The 15,800-nt window shown below is 43.5% G+C and overlaps 1 protein-coding gene across 5 annotated transcripts in view; it reads left to right on the top strand.

The window, feature by feature from the left end:
• The window catches only part of Grip163 (gamma-tubulin complex component 6), a 478,650-nt gene that overhangs the window by 310,993 nt on the left and 151,857 nt on the right, over window positions 1-15,800 (top strand). For all 5 annotated transcript variants that reach the window (XM_055068412.2, XM_072284402.1, XM_050174613.3 and 2 more), the window contains exons 16-17: window positions 11,296-11,467; window positions 12,629-12,701. In XM_055068412.2, coding sequence (XP_054924387.1) covers window positions 11,296-11,467; window positions 12,629-12,701 — 245 coding nt within the window. The remainder of the gene's footprint in view (window positions 1-11,295; window positions 11,468-12,628; window positions 12,702-15,800) is intronic.

Here is a 15,800-nt window from a genome sequence, read left to right as displayed (position 1 = left end):
ACGTTCAGCCACTGAATACGCCCGCGGCGCGATCGCACACGCCGACCACGCGCACCAGCTCACTCGCACCCGTCTCAAGGCCTCACAGGAGCATCAGAATCGCCTCTATGATTGCCACCATCGCGACGTGCACTTTACTCCGGTTTCTCTGGTGCTTCTCTGGTCACCCATTCGACGTGTGGGCCTTTCCGAAAAGCTCCTGTCGCGCTGCACTGGCCGATACTGTGTGGTGCGACAAGTGACCGATGTCACATATGAAGTCATCCCCGCCGACCTCTCAGCGTCATCGTTGGCTGCAAGTAACATCGTTCACGGGGCGAGACTAAAACCATACCACACACCTTTCACCGCGGATGTGTAGATTAAGCACCGGGACGGTGTTTCTACTGCCGGGGGTGATGCTACGGAACAGCAGCCACAGTGTGGCTGCACTGAGGAGGAAGAAGACGACGTGGGCCCCGCTTGAGATAGCGTCTCCATTTTGGCCTTCCATTAGCATTGCTGTAAATAAATTGTATATAGCATTGAGCTTCAGCTACACGTAACAATATCTTTCAGTATTTTTACATACGGCTCGTCTACACCCTGATTCCGTAATGCCGCCATGACTGCTGAGGTTTCGACTGAATGAAACGCTTTCTCGTAATCAACGAAAGCTATGTATAAGGGTTGGTTATATTCTGCACATTTCTCTATCACCTGATTGATAGTGTGAATATTGTCTATCGTTGAGTAGCCCTTACGGAATCCTGCCAGGTCCTTTCGTTGACAGATGTCCCAGGTGTTTCTGATTCTATTTGCGATTACCTTAGTAAATACTTCGTAGGCAATGGACAGTAAGCTGATCGGTCTATAATTTTTCAAGTCTTTGGCGTCTCCTTTGTTATGGATTGGGATTATGTTAGCGTTCTTCCAAGATTCCGGTACTCTCGAAGTCATGAGGCATTGTGTATAGAGGGTGGCTAGTTTCTTTAGAACAATCTGCCGACCATCCTTCAACAAATCTACTGTTACCTGATCCTCCCCAGCTGCCTTCCCCCTTTGCATAGCTCCCAAGGCTTTCTTTACTTCTTCCCGCGTTACTTGTGGGATTTCAAATTCCTCTAGACTATTCTCTCTTCCATTATCGTCGTGGGTGCCACTGGTACTGTATAAATCTCTATAAAACTCCTCAGCCACTTGAACTATCTCATCCACATTAGTAATGATATTGCCGGCTTTGTCTCTTAACGCATACTTGCCTATTCGTACTTTCTTCTTCACTTCTTTTAGGCTTCCTCCGTTCCTGAGAGCATGTTCAATTCTATCCATATTATAGTACCTTATGTCAGCTGTCTTACGCTTGTTGATTAACTTGGAAAGTTCTGCCAGTTCTATTCTAGCTGTAGGGTTAGAGGCTTTCATACATTGCCGTTTCTTGATCAGATCTTTCGTCTCCTGCAATAGCTTACTGGCATCCTGTCTAACGGAGTTACCACTGACTTCTATTGCACACTTCTTAATGATGCCCATAAGATTGTCGTTCATATCTTCAACACTAAGGCCCTCTTCCTGAGTTAAAGCCGAATACCTGTTCTGCAGCTTGACCCGGAATTCCTCTATTTTCCCTCTTACCGCTAACTCATTGATCGGCTTCTTATGTACCATAGGGTGCTCCTATTTAAATACATGTAAAAGGAGAATTCATTATTATCGGCAACCACTGCACCAAATTTGGCGAGGTTTGTTGCATTTAAAAAAAAGAAAAACTTAAAATCTAGTGACGGTTTCCAATTTTCGATTTAGGTTGTGAAATTTTTATTAAAGACTGGCAAAAACCGAGAATTTTCAGAAAACGAAACTATCAAGCTTACAACTCTAACTCAGCAATGAAAAACGATAACACAATTCTATGAATTGTGTCCAATAGTACATCTAAAGCGGACAAAATTAATATGTTACACACGAATCTCAGAAAATTTAGTAATATGGAAATACAACTTTTGCAGAACCCTTGTACAGAATGCAACAAATTCACGTAACATAGAAAATGACATAGAATTAGTCCGCTTTCAATGGTCTAATAGATGCTGTTTACAGAACCGCAGTATCTGTTCTTAATGCACAGCTATTAATTTGTAAACTTCATGCTTCTATATTTTTCAAACTTTCGAATTTTTTAAAATCCTTGTAACAAAATTCAGACCCTAAATCGAAATTCCGCTTCCAACAGTCACTAGAATTTAACTTTTTCTCACGAATGCGACAAGTTTCATTAAAATCGCTCCAGGAGTTATCTCAGAAAATACTTTTTGTCCTTTACATGTATTTGAATAGGCCACGTCGGAGTTGGGCTCGAGCTAAAGCTTCCTCTTAAGGTCTGCAATCATTTGTTGTAAATCATCCTCAGTGTTGCTGAACAGGGCAATGTCATCTGCATACGAAAGGTTGCTGAGGTATTTGCGATTGATCGTCACTCGTAATCCTTTCCAGCTTGAATACTTCTGATAAGCATGCAGTGAATAGCAATGGAGAGATTGTGTCTCTTCCTGACCCCTTTCTTTATAGGTATCTTTCTACTTTTCTTCTTGAGAACCAAGGTAACTATGGAATCTTTATAGATATTTCTGAAGATATTAACATATGCCTCCTGTACTCCTTGATTACGTAATGCTTCTATGACTGCTGGTATCTCTACTGAATCATATGCCTTTCCATAATCTATGAAAGCCATATAGAGAGCTTGTTTATACTCTGCAGATTTCTTGATTACCTGATTGATTACATGGATATGATCCATTGTAGAGTATTCCTTCCTGAAGCCAGCCTGTTCCCTTGGTTGACTTAAATCGAGTGTTGCCCTTACTCAATTGGAAATTGTCTTGGTGAATATTTTATATTGTCACAACATCAAAAAACAGGGGTATTAGAGTGCTATTCAGGAAACACAGCGGCAGGTCGACTTTTTTTATACCAAGCGCAACCACAACTTCTTCTTCACTGTGCCTTGAGAAAAGTGCTCACGCGTGCTTGCATTGTTCTTCTCTTCATCGGAGAACAGGCGCAGCATTTGCGTACCTGCGAAGGCAGCATCGTCCCGATACACAATTTAAGCATGTGAGGGAGGTGTACAACGGCACAGAGTAACACACGCAAAAAAAAAGAAAAAAAAATCAAAAGTTAGTTTGACAGGCAAGGCTTCATTCGTGCCACATGCACCACTTCGGGTAGGTGCTTGCGGCGATTGGAGTTATTGTCACTGTCAGGAACGACCTCGTAATTCACGTCGCTCAGGTGGCAGATGACTCTGTACGGCCCAAAGTACCGTCTTAGGAGTTTTTCGGAGAGTCCACAATGACGTATGGGTATCCATACCCATACTTTGACATTGGGACAGTAGAAAACATACTTGTGTCGAAGATCGTATCATTTGGCATCTTGATCTTGCTGAATGCAGATACGTACACGGGCAAGCTGTTTGGCTTCTTCGTAAGTAAGTTCGTCAACGTCGGTAGGTATGTCGTCAAACTCGGGCGACAGCATGGCATCCAGCGTCATCGTGGCTTTGCGACCGTGGACCAAGCTGAACGGTGTCATTCTAGTAGTTTTTTTGTCTAGTGGTATTGTACGCGTAGGTTACGTAAAGTAAAATCTGATCCCAGTTCTTATGTTCCATGTCGACATACATGCACAGCATGTCTGCGAGAGTCTTATTAAGATGCTCGGTTAGTCCATTCGTCTCGGGATGATATGCAGTTGTTTTCCGGTGGCTTGCACCCCTGAGTCTAAGAACCGAGTCAAGGAGTATTGCAGTGAAGGCAGTTCCCCTGTCTGTGATGACGACTTTTGGGGTGCCATGCCTAAGGACGACGTTTTCTATGAAAAAATGAGCTGCTTCGGCTGCTATGCCTCGCTGTGTAGCTTTCGTCTCGGCATAGCATGTCAGGTAATTGGTGGCAACAGTGATCCATCTGTTGCCAGCTGTAAAAGTTGGAAATGAGCCCAGGAAATTCATTGCAACTTGGACGAATTACTGACCTAGTACCTCGACTGAATGTAAGAAACCTGCGGGCTTACGGGAAGTGTTTTGCATCTGTGGCAGTCGGCACATGTTATCAGATCATGAACAGCAGGTTGCCATTATCCCTTAAGAGAAAAGTGTATAAAAGCTGTGTCTTACCAGTACTCACGTACAGGGCAGAAACCTGGAGGCTAACGAAAAGGGTTCTACTTAAATTGAGGACGACGCAACGAGCTATGGAAAGAAGAATGATGGGTGTAACATTAAGGGATAAGAAAAGAGCAGATTGGGTGAGGGAACAAACGCGAGTTATTGACATCTTAGTTGAAATCAAGGAAAAGAAATGGGCATGGGCAGGACATATAATGAGGAGGAATAAGATAACCGATGGTCTTGAAGGGTTACGGACTGGATCCCAAGGGAAGGGAAGCGTAGCAGGGGGCGGCAGAAAGTTGGTGGGCGGATGAGATTAAGAAGTTTGCAGGGATGACAGGGCCACAATTAGTACATGACCGGGGTAGTTGGAGAAGTATGGGAGAGGCCTCTGCCCTGCAGTGAGCGTAACCAAGCTGATGAAGATGATGATGACATGTTTGTACATGAGGTTTTACAGCAGCGGGTAGCTTCGGCCAGTAGTACTTTCATCAGAGTCGGGACAATGTTCTTGTGTAGCCTAGATGACTTGCAGTGGTTTCATCGTGGCATGCTTTTAGTACAGCATGGACCGCTTATAATGTAGGTCGCGGGAGTCAGGAAAATCCGCATTATAAGCGGTACCGCACTATATCAAATACGCCATTTTTAGACTCTTATTCACATGCAAATATGGTCAACCCACCTTTTATTATGTCTTTTACAACTTAATGCGCAATAAAGCACCAAAAATGGACACTAAACAAAAGGTTTTTCTTCATCAATGAAAAAATGCCGTTATCTTCGTCTGGCGCTGAGCCTTCACCGCATTATGCACGATCTCATCTTCAACAGCCATCAGACACTGGGTAGCTTTCTCACTCAAGCCCTTCTGCGCACAGTACATCTTGAGCTTGCTGATGTAATCCAGTGCATCTCTGTGCGAAAGTTCCGGTGTGCTGTCTCCTTCGTCATCGTCATCGTCCGATACATTGTCATCGTGATCATGCACTGCTGCTACAATTGCTTCGTCTGTGTCTGCTTCTTCGCAGACAAAGTCATTGCAATCCTCGTTCACGAAGCCTTCGAATGTGTCATCCTGTCCAACAGTGTTGTTTTTCACCAGATCTGACCACACATATCCGCGTTGAGGACTTCGTCGACATCGCTGCGGTGGCTATCATTGCTCCTCACATCAGGATCGCTGACCACGGCGTTGCGCACAAACACCACCTTTGCGAAACACTTGGTGATGGTTGATGCTTTTATCTGCCACCAAGATGCGGTGATCATGCCGATGGCACTCCGCAGGTTTACTTTCATTGCTTCGTCTCGCTGAAGGTTAATCAGCACTCTTTTGCATATGCGCCTCTTATAAGGCGCTTTCACTGCGGCGATTACGCCTTGGTCTATCAGCTGGCTCTTGGCTGTCATATTTTCAGGCAAGAACTTGAGGCTTACTGCACTGAGCTTTAAATTTACATGATGGGCACTGCAGTTGTCAAGAACTAGGACAACTTGTCGCTTTTCTGGCACCACGTCGTCATCAAATTTCTGAAGCCAAGTTGCGAATAGCTCCCGAGTCATCCATGACTTTCTGTTGGCCTTATATGTAATCGGCAGGCACTCTCCTTTTTTGAAACAGCACGGCCGCACCGACCTTTTGATCACAAATAAGCGCCTCTTGTCGCTGCCATCCATATTGGCGCACAATAGAACGGTAAACCGCTCCTTCGAAGCCTTTCTACCGGAGCAGCGTTCGTGGGACAGTGCGAGTGTGCGGTTTGGGAGCAAATTGTAAAACACACCAGCCTCATCCGCATTATAAATGTCCCGCTCGGCATACTTCGCCAGCATGGTCTCAGTGTTTATACTGAGCCAGACCTGAACATCAAGATTCGTCACGGGCATCCACGACTACAAAATTAGAGGTTCGCAAATGAGGGAAAATCTAGGGTGGCAGTTGCTGTCCACACGCAGAAAAATAATCAGGTTAAAGCTTTTACACAACATTAACAGCGGTAACACAGGAATCGATAAGAACATATATTTAAAACCACCTTATTATCAGTCTAAAAGACACGACAATTCCTAGAATATAAGGGCCTACCAAAGTCGTATTAATGTATTTAAGTTTTCATTCTTTCCGCGAACGATTGCAGAGTGGAATTTGCTCCCGGATGAGGTAGTGTCTGCACCCAATTTTTCATCTGCCATAGAGAACTTTACATGAATCGGTTTTAGACAATATTTCCAGTGTGCCGTTTTATGCATTGTGTAACAAATTTCATAATCGGATGTTGTTAGTATTGGATGTGTTGGCTATCTCTACTAATTACGATTATAGTATTTTTAATGCCACAAAAGATATGATGCAGTTGTTCACGAAGTTGACCTTTATGTTTGTAATTAATCCCCCTACGATAATGCCCAACTTGGGCGCTGTAGGTATTTGTAATAAATAAATAAATAAACAGTAGAATCGTCAACTTGTGCACTCTCCCCGGAGATAACACAGCAGCTTATTTCATGTCCGATCCTTAAACTGCTGAATCCACCCATTTAATGGGTTGAAACTATTGTGGCCCAACAAGTTGGCAAATGACCTGGCCTTTGCTTGCAGAATCGGACCACTCACGGGCACATTCTGGGCTCGCACCTCGCAGAACCACTTGAACAAAGCGGCGTCGACATCTTCATACTTTGATAAACGTATCCGCTTCCTTGCTAGTGATCCATAATTTTCTTGCAGTTGCTGTTGCACCTTATCCCTGTTTTTCCAAATTGCTGATACTGTTGTGTCAGCGATGCCGTCCTTCTGCCTGACAGAAACCTTCTTTAGGCCACTTTCGACGTCTTTAATGATGCTTTGCTTCGTCTTCAGGGATAAAGCTTGCCATTTTCTTGAGTTGGAAGGATCAGGCGGCATGGCAACTTAGCCCAGCGTGACACAAATAGCGGGACAAACGCAAGACAAGGAAACACGTTTTCCGGTAGCTAGGCCTACGACGCTGGCAGCGCGCTTCGGTATCACAAGACGACGACCCACGCACACCCACGATAACAGAAGAAAAAGCAAAAGTCTGGCGCATGTGCGTCAACCGGCCACCCCCAGCATATGGACCTTCCCAACGTTTCCCCTTCTCGCCCTGACCCACCCCATTACAACGGAGGCGCGGGTGCTGCGTCTGACTCGGCCTCGCCCTCGCGGCGTTGCACAAAGAAAAGCAAAAGATAAGGCCGCTAGTTGCACTTCTTTTCTTCGTAAGCTGTACAGTCTCTCTCTCCTCTATTTTTCTTCCCTCTTGCGACGGGTTTCGTGGCTTTTTTCTCTCATTTTGTAGAGAGTGCGGGCATCGTAGTGCGAGGGGAGGGGGGGGGGGTGCGCTCCCTTCTCTTCGGAGAAACTGCACTATACCCGTTCTTCTGTCGTGCGCGACCGAACACTAAGCGGTACGGTGCCACATTAAACTCTATGGGAGTTGTACTGGTGGTCACATAAAGCCGCATTATATGCGGTCCCGCACTATAGGCGGTTACGTTATAAATGGTCTATGCTGTATTTCTTTTCGAAGTGATGCCGGTACGACAAGCAGGTACGTGCTGCCACTGGCAGAAAAGTTCTTATAGAGAACATCGTTCCGAAGACAAAACAACAACAGTCCTCTGGCATAGAGTTGTGGAACATTTTTACTTCAGCCTTCCAAGAAATTAGTGGGAACAGCTCTGGGACATGGCGCTGCTCCCGTGAAATGGTGACGGCGTTGACACCGCCCAAAAATGCACCGTCCACGTCCACATCATGCGGACTCGATGGCTGACCGTGAGAGGCAGTCGGCATCGCTGTGCCTCTTTCCTGATTTGTAAGTTTTGGTCATGTCAAACTCCTGAAGCCTAAGACTCCAGCGCACCAGACGGCCAGGTGGATCTTTCAAGTTAGTCAGCCAACAAAGAGAAGGATGATCACTGGCAACCCTGAATGAATGGCCGTACAAATGCGGGCGAAATTTGATAACCACCCTACGGTAAGGCATTCCTTCACGGTAGTTGAGTAGTTTTCCTCCGTATGAGAGAGAGTTCGGCTAGCACAGGTGATTACTTTTTCGGAGCCATCTTTCCACTGCACCAGTATGGCACCCAGACCAACATTGCTCGCATCAGTGTGAAGTGCTGTAGGGGCATCTTGGTCGAAGTGCGCAAGAGCAGGAGGCGTTTGCAGGCATTGGCGTAGTTCGCTAAGTCCTACTTGCTCATTTTGTCCCCACAGAAAGCGAACATCTTCTCATGTCAGGCGTGTTAATGGCATAGCAATACATGAAAAATTCGCAATAAAGCATTGGTAATAGGCGCACAGCCCCAAGAAGCGCCTCACTGCCTTCTTGTCGGATGGTGTGGGGAACTTTGCCACAGCATCTATATTGGCTGGATCAGGTCCTACACCCTCGTGACTGATGACGTGGCCAAGAAAGAACAGTTCACTGAAACCAAAATGACATTTCTCTGGCTTTAACGTCAGGCCAGCCGAGTGTATGGCTTGGAGAATAGTGAGTAACCGGCTTAGGTGCTGCTCAAATATAGCTGAGAACACTATGATGTCGTCTAGATAGACCAAGCATGTTTGACACTTCATGCCTGATAGTACGGTGTCCATTAGACACTGGAAAGTGGCAGGTGCTGAGCATAAACCGAAAGGAAGGACCTTAAATTCGTAAAGACCGTCATAAAAAACATGAATAGGAACAACAAAAAATACCACATTCCTGAAAATAAGTTTGTGAAAACACAAAACGAAAAAAATATAACTCCTATGGTACTTAAAACCAAGAGTAAACCAAGAGTATTTATTTAAAACGATGAATGAAGCATTTTCGTACCTTTCTTGCCTCAATCGTCTTCTCACCCCAGGTTTGTAATGGTTTTAATAAATGCATTGTATTTTTTTAAGTGCTTGTTAAATAGCAACTGATTCATTTTAAGCTCGGAAAACAAGTAGTAAATGTGCCATGTACATGTAAACCAGTGCAAAAGCCATGCAGAGCTGCTCTTTCTTCTTTTGTCCCTTGCAATGAAGCTAAAAAGCAGACCATGTGCAGCATTGTAGAAGGCCCGGGGTTATTTTTATCTCGCGATCCGGCATGTGCTGCAGCTTTCCAATCACGAGAGCTCTGCCAAACCAGTCATCAAAATACAAAAGTGTTTATTTACACCAAGAATTACGCGTATTTTACATTATTTCATGTTTTTCGTCAGTATTTTTATGTCATACTCTGTTATTCTTCAGCAGTATCTTTTGTACGAAATTTCTCCATTTGTTCATTGGTGCTCTTGAGGCTTTTGCTTATTCACTTAATCTGTGCTTGCATTGTGAGCAACTGTTCTCTGTTAGCTCCTTCAATAATTTGCTGTTCAGCTCATTGATGAGCTGTGTGATCTGGGAGCGAAGCACTTTCCTTTTCTTTGTTACTACTTGTTTGCTCATTTCTAGGTGGGTAACAATGACATCTTACTTGTCAGTCAGCCGTTCCAATGCTTATGGTTTTCACTGTGGTCTTGTTGCTCGATCCAGGGGCCGTATCCTGAAAATAACCACTTTGGTGATACTATCGCCTTAGCAATGCCTCCGCCACTGCCACGCGCTGATTGGCTGTTTTAGCAAAGCCGGAAAATACATGGTGCCATGTAGTAGTTCTTGCCTACGTCAGTTTGCCATTACGGTGTTGTTGGGTGCTTCCGACATATATTAAGTAAACGAACATGTCTTTTTGCGGTCGGTTGGTGATGTAGTGTAGTAGAGACAAGAGAGTTGGTAGTTTATAGTATTTTTTTATGGCAGTTTGCACATAGTTTTGCGCAGCCGTATTTGTTGACTGTTGATCAGCTATTGCATTGTGTTTCCTTAATGTAAGTGACAATTTTCAGCTACAGTGTCTTAAAACAGTTGGCAGCGGCACTCTGAACAACGCACTGCTCACGTGGTTAATGTTGACCTGTTGGTGGTGAAGTGTAGTAGAGACAAGTCAGACGATGCCACTCTGGCGGTGCACGATGGCTGACAAACACACACGCAGAAACTGTGTGTCACTTTATAATATCATCAAAAATGTGTTTTGCAACCGTGCAAGTTGTAGGACAATTTATTCATTAAAATAAAACATTTCACCCTTCGTTATTCAATTTTTTTTACCTAAAGCGGCCGTAGCCAACTGTAGTCAGTGCGCAGAAGCCATACTGCGGCCATTACCCTTGAAAGCAACATACCTGAGCCGCTCTGTACTCGCATGGCGCGCTCACTCATGCGTTGTGAAGCATCTTAGAGTGCATGTTGGTAGTGCATGCTGTGGTAGTGTAAGCAGCCATTTGATTTATTGACCTTGACTATCGCCAAAGTGGATCGTTTCAGAATACGGCCCCAGGTTAATTTGCTGCTCCACGACCGTTTCCTTATCTGCTGCTTCTTTGCAAGTTGACCTTCCTTGTGGGAAGGGAGGTAGTTTCCTGGTTCATGGCACTATTTGTTAAAACGATTGAGACCGGTGACTGCTTCAAACATAAGCAGTTTATTGAAGAAGTAGCATGCACTTGCGACAAGGAGCCGTTCTTATGCTCTTTGTCTTCAAGTCCCTTGATGATGATATTTTATAGCTGGAAATGTGCAAGAGTCGTTAGCTGTCATTTTGAAAATACCTGGACTGCCAAATTCACTCCTATTTCACATTTGATGTACAAACAACACGGTGAGATCAGTTAGAGTATGACAGTAGGATGCATGACCCCTTTAAGGTCACAAATTATTCCTTTCGTTCGTGCTTTATTTTTATTCTTTACATGCTTTCAGTTTTTTACCTCTTCTGCATTGAATCCATTCAATACACCAACAATCAGGCAACAATTTGGTCAAAAGTACAGAAAATTGGGCATCTTGGTGCTGGCTCATGTGTGCAGACAGCAGAAAATCACAAGCACAGAGAGAAGGAATTCAAACACCACTGAACTTGAACAAAGTTTAGCACTTGTCTTGTTAAAGAACTACTGGCAGATCCAGAGTGAGGGAAGTGTAATTGCTTTTCTTGTGTGCCACATCCTTCTGGCATGTTCTTCATTATGGTTTCTGCAAAGTGCTCTGATATAAGAATACTTGCATTAAGCCCAACTGTTGGCTGCAGAGTCGCCTTCTGTGGAGCAAGCAGCTGCGACCTGAGTTGAGGTTGGCTTTCAGCAACCTTCAACTGGATGAGACCAGGGAGTCGTCAGAGTGCTACAGCCGTGCCATGGAGTCTGAGCTCACGCTGACACCACTTCCAGAGATTTGCCTTGGACTTGATCCACATGTGGAGAGTGAGTGTTTGGTGCTTATGCTGGCTTGTCAGATGCCCTGTTTCTGCGCAAGACTGCAAGATTAAAGAACACGAACAGTCCACAAAGAACACACGCACAGGACAGGTCTTTATCGTTGTCCTTTCGTGCTGTTTAAACTTGCAGTCTGTTGCATGTACTTGCCAAAACAGAAGTACTTCTCTGTGCAAGAATTTGTGAACGTAACTGAGATGTAGTACAATAAACTAGTTGGTTGTATGTCTTCACATTTGAAAACAGACAGCAAAACACTCATCGCCTTTTTGCAAATTAGTTCTGCGGTAGCCCGCAAGGTAGCCAAATTTTCGTAGAAGGGTAACATTGTCATCTACCCATGAGTAGCACAGTGCTACAAGGGAAACCTACATTGTTTTGTCAGAGAGAAAGCTTCACCGGCCAAAATAGACCATACTGTATGTAGCCTGACGTGGACCATCTAAAAACAAAATTCTTCAGTCATACCAGTTACGAAAGTCTGCTGCGAAACCTGGACACACCCACAGGCAAATCTACAGGGGTTCGCAAACCAACGTGCCATCTGTATCTATTCACTTTAGTATCTATTGAATTTATGCTAAACAATTTATTTTGCTGAATGGGCTTAGTCCGCTCCATAGCAAGTGGTACAGTGCATGATCATTATAGCCAAGTGAACTGTATAACGAAGAATTTTGGAGGTCTCAAGCACTTCGTTATAAAAGCCTTTGACTGTACTGTGTCAACTCTTTTCAATGCATTCTGGCAGCAACTCGAGACACACGTAGGTATAGGTAGTTTTAACATTTTTTATACACGCAAAGAAAGCTCCGTCTCATCTAGACGTGAACATTAAGTTAAATATGCATAATTTTTCTCTTGTCATATATGCTTATGATTTAGTCTGCCTAGTATCATTTCTTTGTAAACTTGATGGAGATCATGGTTACAGCAGCTCTCACCAGACACAACATTCTCAGTGTGGTTTGAAGATGATAGTTGGAGAATTGTTTGTTTTACACCCGAGCTTCAATACTGTGCCTTTAATTCTTTGATGGAATTTTGCTGGCTCATCTTTGATTGTCCTGTGCCATGAAAAGTTATTTTCATTGCTGCTACATCACCCAGAGACCAGTTTGGCATTTTCCATGATGCTTATTCTTTCAGTCCCAAAAGAATGGATCAAAGCTCAAGAGGAACGAGTTGACAGAAGAAGTCGTCTGCTTTATGCAATTCCTCGGTATATGCTCTCTGTTCAACCTGCTTGCTTTGCTAATCAGTGGCATGCCATGTGTAGGCTTGTATTTGCTACAAATAATTCCCACCTCTACAGGTGTAGCTCTTGCACACTATGGACTGGTCTTGCGCAGTTGGATGATCGAACCGAAACCTGTCAAGTTTCCACCTGTTTTAAGAGGAAGCTTTAGCTCGGGTGCTCCTATCTAAATACATGTAAAAGGAGAATTCGTTTTTCTCGGCAACCACAGCACCAAATTTGACGGGGTCTGTTGCATTTAAAAGAAAAACTTAAAATCTAGTGACTGTTGGTTTCGAATTTTCGATTTAGGTCTTAAATTTTTTATTAAAAATTGGCAAAAATAGCACATTTTCAGAAAACGAAACTATCAAGTTTATAACTCTGTAACTCAGCAAGAATAGGTGATACCGCAATTCTGTGAATTGTACCTAATAGCACATCTAAAGCGGACAAATTTGACATCTTATACATGAATCTCAAAAAATTTATTAATATGTAATTACAACTTTTGCAGAACCCTCGTAAACAACGTAACAAACTCACGTAAGATGTAAAATGACATATGAAATTTGTCCGCTTTGAATGATCTAATGGATGCCGTTTACAGAACCGCGATACCAGTTCTGGATGCAGAGCTATTAGTTTGTAAACTTCGTGTTTCTATTTTTTTCAAACTTCTGAAATTTTGTAAATCTCTTTAACAAAACTAAAGCCCTAAATCAAAATTCCGCTTCCAACAGTCACTAGAATTTAACTTTCTCTCTCAAAAGCAACAAATTTCATTAAAATCGGTCCAGGGGTTATCTCAGAAAAACGTTTTTGCGTTTTTACATGTATTTGAATAGGCCGCGTCGGAGTTGGGCCCGAGCTAAAGCTTCCTCTTAACTCCTAAAAGAAAAGAAGCATAGTGTAATCAAAGCCATGCCAATTAAGCGCCAGCCACCCCTTCGTCAGTTGCTTAGACGGACCACTAAAGGCAAATATTAAGTCAAGTTAAAGTGATAGATTAGTGCTCGAGGAACTCTAAGGCATCAATATTATTGCAAACAGAGCCTTAATAGTCGAGAAACTGAGGTAGATGCAGGATATGATTAGAGACTCCCCCAGGACGTTCAAGTACTTGCTCGATGACGAAAGCATTCCTCAGTTAAATTCTGTCACTAGTACGCAACTACTCGTCACAAAAAAGATCCCTGTATTATAAGACGAAATAAAATGTTACTTGTCCAATTCTATTTCATTGTTAGAAAAAAGAACTCATTGAAATTGCCCTTGACAATGACACGGGCGGTCGAAAGGTTTTGCTTTCGCTGAGCTCCGCGCCGGCCACGCTTTTGCATTTCAGCAGTTTCGTTATTGCATAGTGCTTCACTGGTTCTGCTGGCTCGCGAAACTTGCACAAACTGCAAGTAGCAGAGAATTCAACTTCCATGTTATGCTGCAGGATGCCCGAACAGTCTAAGTCACTTGACCAAAAAGCAGCTACAGTGGCGAATCCACCGCTTTCTGTCGGGGGCCGTTTTACTCACCGACGGTAGGCAGCAAAGAGTGGTGATGGCATATGCAATTTTGCCACTCCCCAGTTGGGTGGCGGGACATCTGAATTTCGAAAAAGGTATTCGGACCCTTCAAATGCAATTTTCTCGTAAACTAAGTCCTTTCTCGGCACGAAACAAGCATTGCGAGGTTTCTGCAATGGTATTTAAATTGTCCACATTGACTTAGTATTTGCCTTTAGTGTCCCTTTCAATGTGGACTCTCCAGTGTCTCCTGTAAATCACACATGGGCTGCTCTGGTCGACGCCGCACCATCGTGCGCTCTTCTATTACTTTCAAATGAGTGTCACAGAAAAATGTAAATTGCCTTTTGTGGAACACATTTGTGGATTTTTTGCACTCGCAACTCGGTTTGGTGCCCTAGTACAAGTGCCACTCAGGACAAGCAAGAGGGCGTACATTCTGTTGACACATCACATAAGCCTGTTTGATCATGACATGTTCATGACCACTGTCGCCAGGCCGTCTTAATGAGTTCGGGCATGTTAACGGCTGTCTTGGTATACAGTGGAATCTCGTTGATACGGTCTTCAAGAGAACCATAAAATAAAATGTATCATTTGTAAATCCTATAATCAAATGCATGTTCTATAAAGTATGGAAATAGGCGTTCTTATTGACTAACTCAATAGCAAAGGGTCGTGTGGCATTGAGCGATACTGCTCCGCATAGCACCTTATGCGGAGCATCATTACTTGACACCACATGAACCGCAGCCAATGTATTTTTATTCAGCAACGTTGAAGTAATTTGTCAGTTTGCGCCGAACTTCCTTCTTTTTAATGTCCATAAAAAACTTCTTCTTGAAGTTAAATAAGGAAGCCACCGTTTCCTCACTCAACTGAGCAGCAGCACACCGCCAGTCACTGTGGCCACACTACCAGAGCAGCGTTTTACCATCAGCAGTGTGCCACATGCATTTGTCCTCCAGTGTGGTTAGGGCTTAACACATAGTTTGTGGGTCGTTGGAATGTTATTTAAGCTGGTGCCCTAGAATCAAAAGCTACGAGTATTATAAATGCCAATAAAATCCCACTTCTGTAGTCATATTATCCAATTTCATATGAAAACGCAATCGCAATAACCGTGTGAAAATATGTTGCTCCTATTGGACGTTGGCCGCAAAAAGAAAAAATGTATTATCCCGAGAAACATATTATGCAGAATCGTATCAATGATATTCTACTGTACTTATGTTGTTTACAAGAGGCTTGTTTGAATTCGCAACATTTGACACCATAAATGGACATCCGCTGAACGTTCCGAGCTTTAGGAAGCAAGTGTAAGCTTCCTTTAATATTGTTTGCAGCGCATGTGCTTGGTAAGTCATTCTGACGTGTTGAATAAGTAGTTGCTGACAAAATCCAATATAAAGTATAGTAGACTTGTATGTGTGCTGTGGCTACTCATTTTATGCCAAATGTCACAACAGGGTCACAATATTAAAGTTTTCCTCATATGACTTGTTTAGGCCCCCTTTTTGCTATCAAAATTGGGCCAGTGACCTGCCACGTTTACATACAA

This window comes from Dermacentor andersoni, chromosome 9 (assembly GCF_023375885.2).
Source record: "Dermacentor andersoni chromosome 9, qqDerAnde1_hic_scaffold, whole genome shotgun sequence".
NCBI classification, from domain to species: domain Eukaryota; kingdom Metazoa; phylum Arthropoda; class Arachnida; order Ixodida; family Ixodidae; genus Dermacentor; species Dermacentor andersoni.
This window is presented reverse-complemented; position numbering and strand designations above follow the sequence as displayed.